Here is a 14919-nt window from a genome sequence, read left to right as displayed (position 1 = left end):
GACCAGGAGCCCTTTGTGAGGCGGGCAAGGGCTACCCAGCCTCCTCCGCCCTGCGTCTTTGTCTTCTCACTGGCTGATTTTTCAGGGACGATGAGTAAGCTTGAATGTTTCTCATCACAGTGAGTAATACTGTTACTGGCTTCTTTAAAATGTTAACTTTTAAACTTTTCTTTAAAAGAGGCTCTGTGGGGGCCTGGGAGGCAGCTAATTTCATGCCCCGAAGCGTGGGTGGGCTGGCTGGCTGCCTGGTGCGGGGTGGGCTCTCATTGGTAGTAGAGGGAGGTTTGTCCTCAGCTGCTGGCCCCAGGCGGCCAGGGTCACGAGCTCGCAGGAGGAGCAGAGGTTGGCTGGGGGAGGGGGGAGGGAGGCAGGTGGGGTTCAGCAGTCACTCTGGCCCAGTGTCCTTTGCCCTCCAAACCTGTGTTGGGCAGACCGGCTCGGTGCCAGGTGCCGTTTGGGGCAGGGATGGGCCCGGGGCTTCTTGGCCTGAGCTCAGAAGGCAGCCTGGACCCAGCTGCGGCCAAACCCTGATCCTGGCGTTTCCTGTGCTTCTTTTTGAGGATCCACTCCAAGGAGCACTTCAAGCAGAAGTACGCCGTGGACGACGTCCAGTACACAGACGAGGTCAGTAGTGGCCGACTCCTCCCATTGCAACAGCCTGGCTGGACATCGCGGGACAGCACGGTCCAGCCACCAGCCCCCTCAGCAGTGCCCTTGTTTGGAGGGAGCAGGCAAGAAACATGCCTCTCAGACCTCCCTGGGAGGCCCCCGCTTTGCTGGGGCAGTGCCCGACCTGGTCGCCAGTGTCTTACACCTTGGATGTGGCCGCTGAGCTGCTCGGAGGAAGGGGGTCTCTGTGAAGGTCTGATCAGGCTTGGCTGGGCCTTCGCGCATTGGGAGGCCCTTCCCACAGGCCCTCACCAGCTGTAGGTGCCGCTGTCAGAAGAGCCCCAGACAGCGAGAGGCCTGTGGGATGGGGTGGGCTTGGAGGACCCCTGGCTTTAATCCTCTTCCCAGCATGGTTGCCCAGTGGCATGTGGCCTGGGTGGGTATGTGACTGTCCTCCTGGGGCTATGAATCTGCCCCCCAATCTAGGCAGTCAAAAGGGGCTGCCCCTGGGCTTCCCTGGCGGTGCAGCGGTTGAGGGTCCGCCTGCCGATGCAGGGGACACGGGTTCGTGCCCCGGTCCGGGAAGATCCCACATGCCATGGAGCGGCTGGGCCTGTGAGCCATGGCCACTGAGCCTGCGCGTCCTGAGCCTGTGCCCCGCAACGGGAGAGGCCACAACAGTGAGAGGCCCGCATACCGCAAAAAAAAAAAAAGGGGGCTGCCCCTGACTTCCACTGCTGTTAGGGCCAGGCCGTGGCAAAGGTGAGAGCACAGCTATGTGCCCCCCTCGTCTCCTTGGGGGACCAAGTCCCCCCGATACTGCACCACTGCCAGGTGCACAGGAGGCCTCTGCTTGTCCCTGGGTGCTGTCATAAGCCCCATCCTCTGTGCAGCTCGGTGCTGGGTAGAACAGCAACACCCCGAGGTGAGTGCCCGCCGCCCGAGGTGCAGCCCTGGCCTGGCAGGATCGGCTGCACGGAGCCCCTCCGTGCCACATTTCCCCAGACAGAGGTCGTCATACACTAAGAGCTGGGCTGGCATTGAGTGAAGAGGCAGGAGGAGTTACTGACTGGAGGAGGGAGAGGAGGTGGGAGATGGTAGAGCTGAAAGATCAGCCATAGGAGATGCAGGGCAAGCTGCAATTTCACTCACGCCTGATGTTGATGGAATGTACTTACGCATCTTTGAAAGTTTGCAACTTGAAGGTTCATATGTAGGGGACTTACTGTACCTTGTATTTTTGAAGTGCTAGAGAGAGAGGGATGCCCATCCTTAGTTGTGATTTTGTTCTGACCCTCTCCTTTGGTGGGTGTATCCCTCCTACCTTTGTAAACTGCATCTTAACATTATTGCTCTTTGGGACCTTGACCTTCTGGGTCTCCTCGGTGTGAAACCTGGAGGGGGCAGCCTGGGATGGGCCCTGAGGCCCAGCGCATCGAGTCAGAGCGTCTCTCTGCCGCAGCCTCCCAGCCACAGTCTGGTGTTTTTGCTTTTATGACCGGGGTGGGCGGGGAGGGGGGCGGTGGCCGTGAACTCAGCTCCATTTACACAGTGATTTCTGGGGAGAAGGAGAGCCGGCCTCCAGATGAGGTAAAACAGAGGAGGTCTTGAGTGTCAGGCCAGGAAAGCCTGTCACGATAGTGTAGAATTACAGCCCCGCAGACCAGCTCATCTGAGTCTGTATTTATGAAGCAGAATCTGAAGTGAAGGCTTCAGTGGCGGTGAGAGCACGGTGCTTTCTGTGGGGCCGCGCCGTCATCACCGTCATCGTTAATCGGCCTCGTTGTGACGATTACTGCTATGCATCTTATTGGAAGCGAGGGCTCCTGTGGACCGTGGGACAGGCGCTCCACTCCAGGATGGCACCTGCGGGTTCCAGCAACCTCGGTAGCTCACACAGATCCCCTCCTCCCTCCGCCCTGTCCCGTGGTGGGCCACAGTCTCACCCCGTCGAGAGGAATCCAAGGCTCCGAGCAGTGAAGGGCCTCGTGCACGGCTGCGTGGCCATGGAGTACCAGGGTTGGGATTTGACCCCACCAACTTTGGACCCTGGGGGCTCGCCCTCCACCTCCGCCTTTGCCCTGTCAGAAGTGAGCAGATGCTGCAGGACACGCCTCCAGAGGGGACAAGGCTCCCAAGTGCCTTTGATCTTCTGTGGCTTGAAATGGAGCCCGACTCAAGTACAGACACCTGGGCTGAGAGGCACTCGAGGGTGCCTGGGGCTACTCCATCATGGAAAGCGACAGGAAGCCCTTTATGTTGGGGAAGGGTTCCCTGGACCAGTTCTGTGGTGCTCAGCTTGATCTAACAACCTTGGGCAGCCTTGGCCACAAATCACAGACGAGAAGCAGCTGACACTTGTCTCCTGTGAAAGAGGGCAGGAAGCCCCCACCCCAGGCCGTGGCCCGTCACTCGATACCACATGTACAGCACAGGTGTCTGATGTAGCAAACCTGGCTATCTAGTTTCCCGCCTCCTGTAGGTGATCCTGAGTTTATTGAGAAGGTAGAGTGAATGGTGGCTCCCCGAGAGGGGGGAGCTCAGGAGAACCTTGAGAGGGGCTACTAGGCATTGCCATCAGGGTGCGGTGTGGTGGCTGGTATGCAGGAGGCGGGAGTTGGCCAGGCGGAGGGCACGTTTTGTGTTCTCCTTTATAGCACCAGGCAGATGTCGCCAGGGTCACTGGCTCGCATGTAAGGGACCTTGGTGGCAGCACAGTGATGGATGCTGCCTGCCTCTGCCTCGGTGGGTAGAGGCGTCAGGGAGTGGTGGGGTCTGCGGCGGGCCCTCTGAATGCTGTGTGGGACTGCTCGCCCCAGGTTACTAGATGCACCAGTTGTTCACGAGTAGCTGCAAATCCATGTTGTGCGTGGTCTTTCTCAATATTTAAATTTTAGAAACAAATTGAAATTTTTATTTTTAAATTTTTATTTAGCTATTTATTTTGGCTGCACCACGTGGCTTGTGGGATCCTAGTTCCCTGACTAGGGATTGAACCCGGACCCTTGGCAGTGAGATGCGGAGTCCCAACCACTGGACTGCCAAGGAATTACCCCAAAATTGAACATTTTAAATGCATTGCCGGCCACCAGCGTTCAGCCCTGTTTCAGACTGCCGTGAAGAAGGTTCAGTTTTAAAAGCTTTGCTTTCTGCACAGTGAAGCCCAGCTCCCGGAGCAGTGCAGGCTTTCTTGACAGCACTGGTCAAAGATTGTCCAGCCCCTGTTTCTGGATCGTCACCCTTGAAGAGTGGCCAGCAAGCCTGGTGGGAGCTTTGGGCACGAGGGTGCGTGAGGCCTCCACGGGAAGCCTCTGACTGTCCCCAGGCGAGTATCCTGGTCCATAGGGCGCTGGAGAGTTCTGTGTGTGCCGTCCACTGCGACCTGCTGGAGAGGCCAGGCTACCTGGGAAACTGATGCTGCGGCGTGAAGCAAGGCAAGGCGTTTAACAGCGCTGGTTCATGAGAGCTGGTGGGTCCCCAGTGACCACTGGTCCACGGAAATGAGGCCCCGTGTGGACAGAGCCGTGTCGTCCTGTGTGCGGAGCTGTAGTTCCCACCTGTGACGCATAGCTGCCTCACGTCCGTCGCCTTAATTTCGGAGGCAGGGAATCAGGGTGTGCTGACGAGAGGGTAGCACTGATTGGTCTCCACGGGGAAGGGCAGGTGCAGCGGCCTGGCCGGGGGAGGTTTTGCAGCCGCAGAGGTAACCAGGGCCCACTCAAGTGTTCACGATCAATAAAAGAGGCTGCCCTGCCAGGACCAGCAGACGCCCGGCCTGCTGCGTCAGGCCTCCTCCATCCGTGTGCACATCGGGTGGCATTGAGAGGGCTGCTTTCTCCTCCGTTATCCCCAAGCAGCACGTCCTGAGTCACAGCCGAGAGAAAAACCAGCAGCCCACACGTTTGTTATCCTGCTCCCCTCTCCCAAGGACAATAGCACATACAGTCCCCAAGTGCCTACTCGTGCTCTGGTTGTGCTACCGCAATTGACGGACCGCTCTGTGCTGATGAATATAGACCCTTCAGTCGCCGTAACAACATACCCAGGGCCAAGTGCGGCTCTGGTTCCTTCTAATGAGCCGCCCCCTCCTCGCAGAGGGCCTGGGGCGTGCTAGCGACTCACCACGCCCTTGTGTGTGCAGCTCAGAGGCTGGGCTTCAGTCATTCTCAGAGCAGTTACTGAGCTAATGAGGAGGGTCCAGGGCGATGGAGCATTGGGCTTGCGGGTGGGAGGGTGAGTCATCTGGCCGTGAGCATCAAAACCTTGACAAAGTATGGGGCTTGTCACCCAGCAGTTTCACTGGGTCAATTTTTTTTTTTTTTTTAAGGAAGTCATTTTTTTTTTTAAGCAAGTAAAGACTTTATATCAGGATGCCCATCAGGGCATACTTTGTAAAGTTAATCATTAGAAATAACGTTAAGTGCCCAGTAGAGGAATGAATAAATAAACTATGCCAGATCTGTTAAGAGAATATGACACAGCCACCACTGTGCTCTCTTTTAACTATGGGCAGATTAACCCATAAGCCTTTTTACTGGTGAAATCTGGACATTTGCAGTACCAGCTTCCTGGGTGGTTACATGAGACGAGTCTGCAGTGAGTGGCACAGGCTGTGTAATCAGGCGTTCCCTGGACGTTTACCATCCCCCGCGGTAGTGACTGGTAAAAATGGCGTGTTTGAAGAATATTTCATGACAGGAAATAAGCGAAACATGTAACTTCATATGATCCAAATGTCATTACAGATCTCTGTTTTTATGTGCAGAGATAAAAAGTCTCAGGGGATGGTTTTGTAGGTGTATTTTATCTTTTTATAGTTTTCGGTATCTTCCAGGTTTTCTCTGGGAGCCTCTCAGTATTAAAAAGCATGTATACATATATGTCAGAACTTATCAAAACGTGCACTTCAAATAATGTGCGGCGTAGAGTATGTCGGTGATGACTCAGTAAAGCTGTTGAAACAACAAACAACAAATCCTCACTCTCGCCCTGTGTCAGGGTGTGAGAGTTCAGGGTGGGAGCCTGGGGAGGGGGCTCAGTACAGCAGGAGCTGCAGTGGCCAAGATGCAGAGCAGACTGAGGGGTAGGGCCAGGAGAGGAAGAAGGTGGTCCCACCGGGGTGGCCCGCCCCCTTGGGGTGAGGATGTCATGGCTGAGGCAGTGTGACCGGCCGGGGGGGCAGTAGAGGAGGGAGTGGACCAACCCGCCGGGGGACCAGAGACCTCAGTCCTGAGCTCAAATTGAGGAAGCGGCTACGATGGGGAGAAGGCGTCCCAGGCAGAGGTGAGCCCAGGCAGAGGCATGGGGAGGTGAGCTTGCGTGGCAAGCTCGTTCAGGGGGTCGGGTGGGAAGCAGCCAGCGTGCAGGGCCCTGAGTGGGCCGTGGAGGGATGGAAAGCGAGGATGTGGGGTTGGGGGTGGCAAGTCCATGTGGTCAGGGGGATGAAGGGGGCAGGGAGGAGGGTGTCTACCCTGGGCACCAGTGCCGAAGAGATTGCCTCAGTGGGTCTTTCATGAGGGACCAGGCAGATGAACAGAGGTGCTAGCCTTGGAGGGCGAGTGGGTCTGGCTCTTAGGAGCTGGGATCTGTGTGGGGCTCGGAGCCAGGGCAGCACGTGGGGAAGCCGGGTTTAGGTTTGAGTCCCTCTCTGTTACCTGATAGCTGTGTGGCTTTCAGAAATCCCTTATTCTCTGTAAACTTCTGCTTTAAGGATGAGCTGTCAGTATTTAATAACGCTGGTACGTCCTCGCCATCAGGCTTCACGTGGTGGCACTAAAGTGGATTTTTCTTTCTGACCTTTCAGATCGCCAGCGTCCTGACATCACGGAGCCCCTCCGTCCTCCTCACTTTGGTAAGTGGCTGGTGTTCAGGGACCAGGCAGCGTTTGAGTACGGGGAGGGGCTTTAGGGAGCCGCTTGCCCCTGCAGAGGTCAGGGCCGTGGGGAGGATTGAAAACAAGGGTCATTGCTGATAAATAGTGACAGCTCAGTCTGAATTGCTAAACGTGTCCAGGACCACGTCCTCCATTCTCCAGTCGACCTGGGCTGTGTCCTGTCCCGAGGCCACTGTGGACAAGACGCCACGCATACTCCGAGGGTTAAAACCTGACTAGAGGATGTATTTGTGTCAGGTTGAGCTCTTGGGGTTTGTAGACGTAGAATATCAATTTGCTTCCACACTGTCTCTCCTCCGTTGTTGATAGAGAACGTATCAAAACGTGCACTTCAAATAATGTGCAGCGTAGAGTGTGTCGGTGAACACACCCTTTGCATCTGCCCATGAGGGTGCTGGGCTGTGTGGCATCAGATTTTGGACTCGGGGCACTAAATGACGGAGGGCCTGCTGCAGCCTGGGGCAGGCAGGGGTGCACGGCGCACCCTCGCAGGGCGGGGCGGGGGTGCTGAGGCTGTGAAATGGCTCCGAGGAGAAGTCTGCTTTCTTATACTTCAACCTTGGGGAGCTTCAAATATGAAGAGTATGCAGCCCTTCTACCCTCCCGAAGTGACCCTTCTCTCCTTTGTTAATTGATTTTTACCGAAATAGATTTCCTCAGTTATTTTTGTTAGCGCTACACATGATCTCTTTTTTCCACCCTGCAGTTTTGATGGCTGAGAAGAAACGTTATGATTGTGGTCACGGAGGGTTCAGTGTGTTTTTTGGGGGGGATACAGTTAGACATCGACCTGTAGGTCTTGAGGAAGAATTAAAAGGCGATTTAAAAGGCCTGGCCTCTCTGGGCATGGCACGTTTTCCTCTGAATCTTTTGTTTTGTCTCCGCTCCTGTCTAAGTTCCAGTTGGAGTCTCCTTACAATTAGGGAAAGGAGAGGAATGTAACACAGAGTCTCGGTGTCACGGAGAAGGGCCCCTCCTGCCTGAGTCGGGTCACACCCGCGTCTCTGGAAGGGCCGGATTTGACAGTGCTTTTCAGGACACTGTCTGTGGGGAGCGTGTGTGCACACACGTGCACAGGGAGACCAGCCAGCCTTGGGGCAGCGGGGGGATTTGTGGTTGGAGGTGGTCCCGGTCCGAGGTCTTCTCGCCCAGCCTCCACCTGTGCCCAGGCAGCCTGAGCTGGGGTCAGCAAGGTGCTTGGACGGAGGAGGCCTTGCTTTCTCTCCTTTTCAAGCTGCAGCAGAGAAAGGAGGGCTGCCCTTGTGCTGGGGCCCGGCCTGGAGTTACCTGAAAGGCGGGAAGGGATGGGTTGGATGGGCTGAGGCGGGGGCTCCCTGTCGTCGCCCCGTGTGGCGGGTCTGCGCCCTCACGTTCCCTCTCTCTCTCCAGCGCGGCGTCAACACTGACAGCGGCAGCATCTGCAGGGAGGCCTCCTTCGAGGGCATCAGCAAGTGAGTCCTGGGGCCCCGGGAACCATCTCCTTTCATCCTCCATCAGCTCACATCTTCACCAGCAGGCTGGCCCAGTCTACAGACTAGACACAAAACACACAAACAGGAGGATGCTACAAAGGGGTTAGATTGGGTGATGCGAGGACATGCTTAGAAAAATAATTTGCCTAAATTCACTCCAACCTTGACTTTAAGGATCGATGCCACTTCCCTGTCAAGCTCTACTGTGAAAGCACAGGCCCGCCACGTGCTTAGGGAAGCCTGGGCAACCGTGCACACACGTGGGGCGGCTGTTTTCCTTCCAGGGACCTGCTCTGAGCTCCGTGGTCTTCGTTTTTATCAGCCCCCTGCCCTCACTCCTAGCCCCTGACCTCCCCCAGCCTGGCTCATAGCTTCCCCTTGTCCCCTGCTGCCCCAGTCCCAGATGGCTGCCCCCTTACCTGCCCTCGCTCCCCAGCGTAGCCCCAGGCCCAGCCCCCCAGCTCTGTTCCCCCTTCTAGGCCTCCCCAGGCAGGAGGGCAGGTGTTGGTCACAGGGAGCCAGCACCTCTCCCGCCTTGCCACCCTCCTGCCCTGGCCCCTGGAGAGTGCCGCCTGCCAGCCATGCCTGTGTCCCCGGGCTGGCTGCTGCCTGGCCCTGCGGGGAGCGGTCTGTAGGACCCGAGGCTGCAGCAGATGAGCCCTTGAGGGGAGGCACCTGCTCCTTGGGGCTGCTGAGTGTGGACAGCTCGCCTGGTCTCCCGTTTCTCCGGCCCCGGCCCCTCCCCTACCCCAACCTGTACTCTGCGCCCCGGCATGCTCTGTCCTTGGTGGACCGAGGAAGTGCCTTGTAATTATGTATGAGCCTGAGCCGCGGGAATCTGTATGTGTGATGTGTGATGTGATGAGGAGGGATTATGAGCTCATAAATACGTGTCACTTCCCCCAGTGATAAGAGCGGTGGGGCATCAGGTGTGCTTCTTTTCGTCGCACGCATCTCTGCATCCTCTTGGGAGCTCCCCAGAGCGGCCTCGCCTCCCACCCCAGCAGCGATTAGCCCAGCTTGTTGAGATGCTGGCCGTGGAGCCGCTGTCTTCCTCCAGGCCCTTGAGGGGAGTGGTACGGGGCACAGCTTCCTGCTGCCTGTCCTGATCCGAGCCTCCCCTCGTCCCCCAGCACTGCCCGGTGCGGGGCGGCTCCTGTGCCCTGCTCACCTGCCTACCCTCTGGTCCTGTGGGCTGGCCTGTTCAGTCTTGACTTGGGTCTCACTGCCTTGTGGGGAAGCCCTGAGCTAGAAGGAGGGAGCCCTGGTGGCTGCCACGCCGACCGGTTCTGTGACCTTAGCAGAACTTGCCTCTGAGCCTCAACTCTCCCGCGGGAAGCATGGTGCTGCTCGGGCTTGCCGTGGGATGAAATGAGATCCCGCTTGCCCGGAGCCTGGCGTGGAGCCGGTGCTTAATAAACAGTTGCCCCCGAGCAAGCCCCCATCACGCCCCAGTGCCCCTCTGAGCGTCAGTTTCCCCAGCTGTGTAGTGGGCCAGCAGACTTCAGGATGTCCGATGACAAGATTCCTGGATGTCAGTGAGCTGTGGGGTCTTTCTCGCCCCACCTCCCAGCCAAGGTCTCTGCTGCAGAGAACGCCTTCTCAAGCACCCGGGGCCCAGGTTTTCTGGGGGAGCGGTGGGGGACTCCAGGGGCATCATCACTCTCTGTGAGCAGTGGAAGTTGAGGCCTTGTCCCCACTCCCCCGGGAGGAGTGCCACTGTGAACTGACCTCTCCCTCCACTGAGCAGAGCCCAGCCTCTGTGCCCTGCTGCTCCCTGAGTCCCCGTGGCCCCTGCCAAGAGCCCAGAGGAGCCTGTGCTTGGCCAACACCCCACCCCACCTTGGGAGTGTTTTTGGAGAGCCTTAACTTTGCACACTCTCCCAGGCTGGCCCTCTCCAACCCGTGGTCCAGTGCAGACGGGGGCTGGCTGTGAGCTGCTCCCCAGGCCCCTCGCTGCTGGGCTGAGCGCCTGCCCCCATGCTGGGGGGATTCGTTTCCACACCCATGTGGCAGGCTGAGTTTTCTGACTTGGCTGAAGTATCGCAGGTGAGAGCCCTCCCTGCCTTGGGGTCCCCCGGCCCCCCTGTGGTACTGCCTCCCCTCCTGTCCCCTCACACCTTGCTCTGGGCCTCACATCCCGCTGTGGCACCCTTTGTGTAGCTCTGCCCTTAGGGGTTGCTCCATTTGGGTACCGCCCCCCCATCATCACCCTGCGGCGCACTGTGGCCACTGACCCCTCGGGCCCCCTGCCAGTGCCTTCCCTGCAGAAAGTCGTGTCTGTATTCCTGGGGTCTGGGTGCAGCTCAGCCCCCTGTCGCCCAGCCACCCCAGCTCTGCCACCTTTCGGACCCTGCGCCAGGCTGGAGAGGCCCTTGTCCTCCAGAGCCGCTGCGGCTCAGTGACCGCATTCACCTGCCAGCTGTGAGCACCTCCCGCTGTTTGCAGGGATAATAATAGCCTGTTTCCTATGCAAGATGAATCTTGCTGTCGTCCTACTTTCTAATACTCAGCTGCTTCTATCCTCGGTCGCTTCTCACTGCCCTAAGGAAGCGCCTTATTCCTGGAATTTTTGCTTTTGACCCTTTTGAACTTCTCTGCAACACCTCCCATCTTGGATCCTTCACTGACCTGGTCTGGCAGAAGTTCAGGTTTTGGCCTCTCGGTTTGTCCTGATGGGCCGCCCCAGGCCACCTTTATCCCTTGGCCTGGGGGCAGGAGGGAGCTTGTGATGGAACAGTGGCCTCACCTGTCCACCCAGCTGTGACCTCTCCAGACGTGGCTCCTCAGGGTCGGCTGCCTTGGGCCTGTCACCTCGGTGGGACTGTGGCTTTGGTCCTGGGAGCCCTCAGACCTCCCTTGGCCTTCCCAGATCAGGGCCAGGCCGCCTGCTGCCCACGGCAGGGGGTGTGCCAGGTGTCACAGTGGTGGGGTCGCAGGGGACTGGGAGCAGGGAGGCAGAGGCGGGGTGGGGCGGTAGACAGGCACTGGGATCTCCCCATGGCCAGGGGCCCCTGGGCTCACCAAGGGGTGTGGCCTCGTCCTCCCTGGGGAGCCAGGGTGTGATTATGCTGGGGTGAAGGGAGCAGGTGGGGACAGTCTGTAGGCCTCGTGCTGAGTTTGACTCCAGCCCCGGCCACAGCTCCCTGTACGGCGGGATTGGCGCCCGGACAGCTCCCAGGGAAGGGGTGGAAGGAGCAGGCCCTGTGGTGGGCTCTGGCCAGAGGACAGGGTCAGGTGCTCGTCACCAGGTGCTGGTGAGGGCGGGGCCGGGGCTGGTCTGTGGAGAGGGTAGCTGCACAGGAAAGACGCCTTCTTCCTGGGGGCGGCACATACCACAGCTGCCTGGAGCAGCTGGGTCCTGCAGCCTGGGCACAGAGGCAGACATGATTCGTCTTCGTTAGTATCAGAGGAGAGGTAGACTTGAGAGCAGGTTTTCCTCAGACAGACAGACGGACAGACCCTGGCTATGAAGGTAAAGAGATTATCTGTGGGGGGCCAGGTGGCCTATGGGCCGCCTTCTTGGCCTGAGGCAGTTCCGTCCAAGGCAGGCAGACTGCCCAGGAGCCCTGGGTGGGGGCAGCGAGTAGAGAGCGCTCTGTTTCACGCCGTTGTCTGACGGAGAAATATGGTCGCTGTTTTACATTAGCTGGTTATTCAGGATAAGCACATTTCTTATCTTGTGGCATTTACTTAAATTGCCTTGCATATTTGACAATGATTGGTTACAAATTAATTCCATTTAAATAAGCAGTTAAGTATGAAATTGCTGAATTTGGGGGTTATTAATGCAGGAATATTAATGTTCAGGGATGTGAATTTTCAAACCCAAGAAGTAGAGGGGCATTATTAAAACTCGACAGTTACAATAAAATGCCAGTCTGTGGTGTGGGGATCAGTGGCTTTCTGGTTACTCTTAACTTATATATCAGGTTAACAGGTTGGATTGAGGTTCTGATTATGGCTCATGGAATCTCCGAGTCTCCTGAAGAGACGAGAACCCGCCCCAGCCCCCAGTGTGGGTGGAGTGGGGGCCTTCTGGGACCTGTTCTCCATCTTCCAGTTAGGAACTGCAGGGAGGAGCCCGGGGGCTGGAGCAGGGCTGGCTGGGCTCACCTACTCACTGTCTATCACCCAGCCCACAGCTAGAGCCCACCAGGGAGGTACCCTCGGCTCCCAGGACATTCCCCACCTTCATGGGCTCTGGTGGGCTTTGTTGTTGTTTTTACACAATTATTACATGCTCGGTATAGAAAGCTCTAACTAGCACAGAGGCGAAAGCGAGGAGTGTTCAAATTTCATTACCTGAGTTAAACCGCTGACGTTGCCGTGAATGTCTTTTGGACTCTTACGTGTGTGTCTGAGGGTGTTTCTCTGTCTGAATGTTTTTGTGTCTGAGTGTGCATCTGTGTGAGTCTGTGTTTCTCTTTGTGTGTATATTTGGGTGTTAGTCCATGTTTATGCCTTTGTGTGTGTGTGTGCATGTATTTGCCTGTGTCCATGAATATACATCTGTGTGTGTCTGCCTGCGCCTCTTTTCTAAGCGTATGCCTGTCTCTGTGTGTGTCTGTGTGTTTGCATCTTTGTCTTTGCGCCTGGTCACCTTGCTGTTTGTGTGTGTGTGTGCATGTGTGTATATGTACGTATGTTTTGTAACGTGAGATTTTACTGGCGTGTTTGGCTTTTGAGGAGATAGCCCATCGCTTTTCCTAGCGTCAAAGTGATATTTGGCAGAATGGGAGACGGTCTCTATTGCTGTCTTTATTTATGTCATCTCCTGCTCTGTTCTTCACTCTGAGCCAGGTTGGCTCTCTGTGATCTCTTTGATGTTTCACAAGTAGGGCTTGATTCTACAACACTTTGGTAGACTTTGAATTTAGTAGTCTTATTTTTATAGTTAGGGATCCCGAAAGCTTTGAAGATCTGGAATCCTTTCAGCCTGCTAATACCTCCTTCCCTCTCCTCGTCCTTGTCCCTCCTTCAGCCGGAAGTGGGGGTACCAGCTGCACAACGACAGCATTAGATAGGTGTTTTCAAACACCCATCAGTGAGGCCATGGAGGATTCCTGGTGGGTCACAATCCTGTATGCCCTGTGTGATATCCTGGCTTGAGATAGAGCAGGGCTCAGAATCCTGAGGATTGAAGGCTTCCCAAGGCTTCTCTGCTGAGGCCCATACATTGTGCTGGGCCACATTGCGCTTACCTAGCTGTCTCACTGATAGCTTGAGCTCTGAGTCACGCGTGACAGAAGTGTCAGGGATGTGCCCCAACCTGATCCTTTTGTCTCCTGGGTTCCCTTTTCAGTTATGTTCATCTTATCAAAGAACTTCTGGCTTTGTAGATTTGTCTCTGTTGTATGTTTGCTTTTTGTTTCATTGATCTTTTGCTTTAAAAATGTTCTAATCTCTTTAGGTTTTATTTGTTCTTTCTCTAGTTCATTGAGAAAGAAGAAAGATATTTCTGGGATGGAAGTTTATTTTTATTTATTTATTTGGCTGCGTTGGGTCTTCGTTGCTGCACATGGGCTTTCTCTACTTGCGCCAAGCGGGGGCCCGCTCTTCCTTGTGGTGCATGGGCTTCTCATTGCAGTGACTTCTCTTGCTGCGGAGCACGGGCTCTAGGTGCGTGGGCTTCAGTAGTTGCAGCATGCAGGCTCAGTAGTTGCGTCATGCAGGCTTCGGTAGTTGCGGCAGGTGGGCCCAGTAGCTCTGTGGCATGTGGGCTCTTCCTGGACCAGGGGTCGAACCTGTGTTCCCTGCATTGGCAGGCAGATTCTTAACCACTGCGCCACCAGGAAAGTCCCGGGATGGAAGTTTAGATCATTGATTTTCAATGTTCTTTTCTACTGCCTACATTTAGAGCTATAAATTTTCCTCTAAGCACTGCTTTAGCGGCATTTCACCAGTTACGATATTTCATGGTTTTATTTTCTGATTTTATTATTTTCTCTTCTTTGAACTGTAGGTGTTTAGAAGTTTATTGCTTAATTCCCAAACAATTTTGGATTTTATATTTTTCTGTTACTGATTTCTAGTTTAATTCTACTGTAATCAATGAATATTCTCTGTATTTCAACCCTTTGAAATTTGTTGAAACTTCCAACATATGATATTGTTTCATGATAAGTGTTTCATTTATACTTAGAGAGCACGTAATCTGCAGTTGTTGGCTGTAGTGTTCTGTATATGTCAATGAAATTAAGTCGGTTAATTGTATTGTTTGTATCTTCTGCAACTTTACTGATTTCTCTGTTTGCTTGTTTTGTCATCAGAAGAGGTATGTGAAAATCTGAAACTATGCTTGTCGATTTATCTGTTTCTCGTTTCTGTCAATTTTTATAAATCAATTTTATTAGAATAAAATTTATATACAATAAAATTCATTATGTGTATAATTCAGTAAGTTTTTAAAAACAGCTTTGTCAGAATATAATTCACATACCTTATACAACTGACCCACTTAAACTGTACAACTAAAATGCCTTTTTGTATGTCTATAGGTTTGTGCAGTCATCATCACAATCAATTTTAGAATATTTTCATCACCCAAGAAGAAACCCTGTACCCATTAGCAGTCATTCCCTTGGCCACCACTAATCTATTTTCTGTCTGTGGATTTGCCTACTTTAGCATTTGATATAAATGGAGTCATGCAGTATGTGGCCTTTTATATGTGGCTTCATTCACTAACTGTGTTTTCAAAATTCATCCATGTTGTAGCATGAATCAGTACTTTGGTCATTTTTATGGCTGAGAAATATTCCAGTCTATGGATATATTGGTTTCTGTTTGCATAATATATCTTTTCCCATCCTTTCACTTTCATCTTGTGTCTTTGAGTCTAAAGTGTCTCTCTTTTTTTTTTTGCGGTACGCAGGCCTCTCACTGCTGTGGCCTCTCCCGTTGTGGAGCACAGGCTCTGGATGCGCAGGCCCAGCGGCCATG

General features: G+C 54.6%; 1 protein-coding gene across 1 annotated transcript in view; it reads left to right on the top strand.

The window, feature by feature from the left end:
* The window catches only part of PEPD (peptidase D), a 114870-nt gene that overhangs the window by 17551 nt on the left and 82400 nt on the right, over window positions 1–14919 (top strand). Inside the window, exons 4-6 of the mRNA XM_082863589.1 lie at window positions 561–624; window positions 6413–6460; window positions 7892–7953. Coding sequence (XP_082719715.1) covers window positions 561–624; window positions 6413–6460; window positions 7892–7953 — 174 coding nt within the window. The remainder of the gene's footprint in view (window positions 1–560; window positions 625–6412; window positions 6461–7891; window positions 7954–14919) is intronic.

Source organism: Leucopleurus acutus (genome assembly GCF_964270905.1).
Source record: "Leucopleurus acutus genome assembly, chromosome: 20".
NCBI classification, from domain to species: Eukaryota; Metazoa; Chordata; class Mammalia; order Artiodactyla; family Delphinidae; genus Leucopleurus; species Leucopleurus acutus.
The sequence above is the reverse complement of the archived record's forward strand: the minus strand, read 5'-3'. Positions and strand labels throughout refer to the sequence as shown.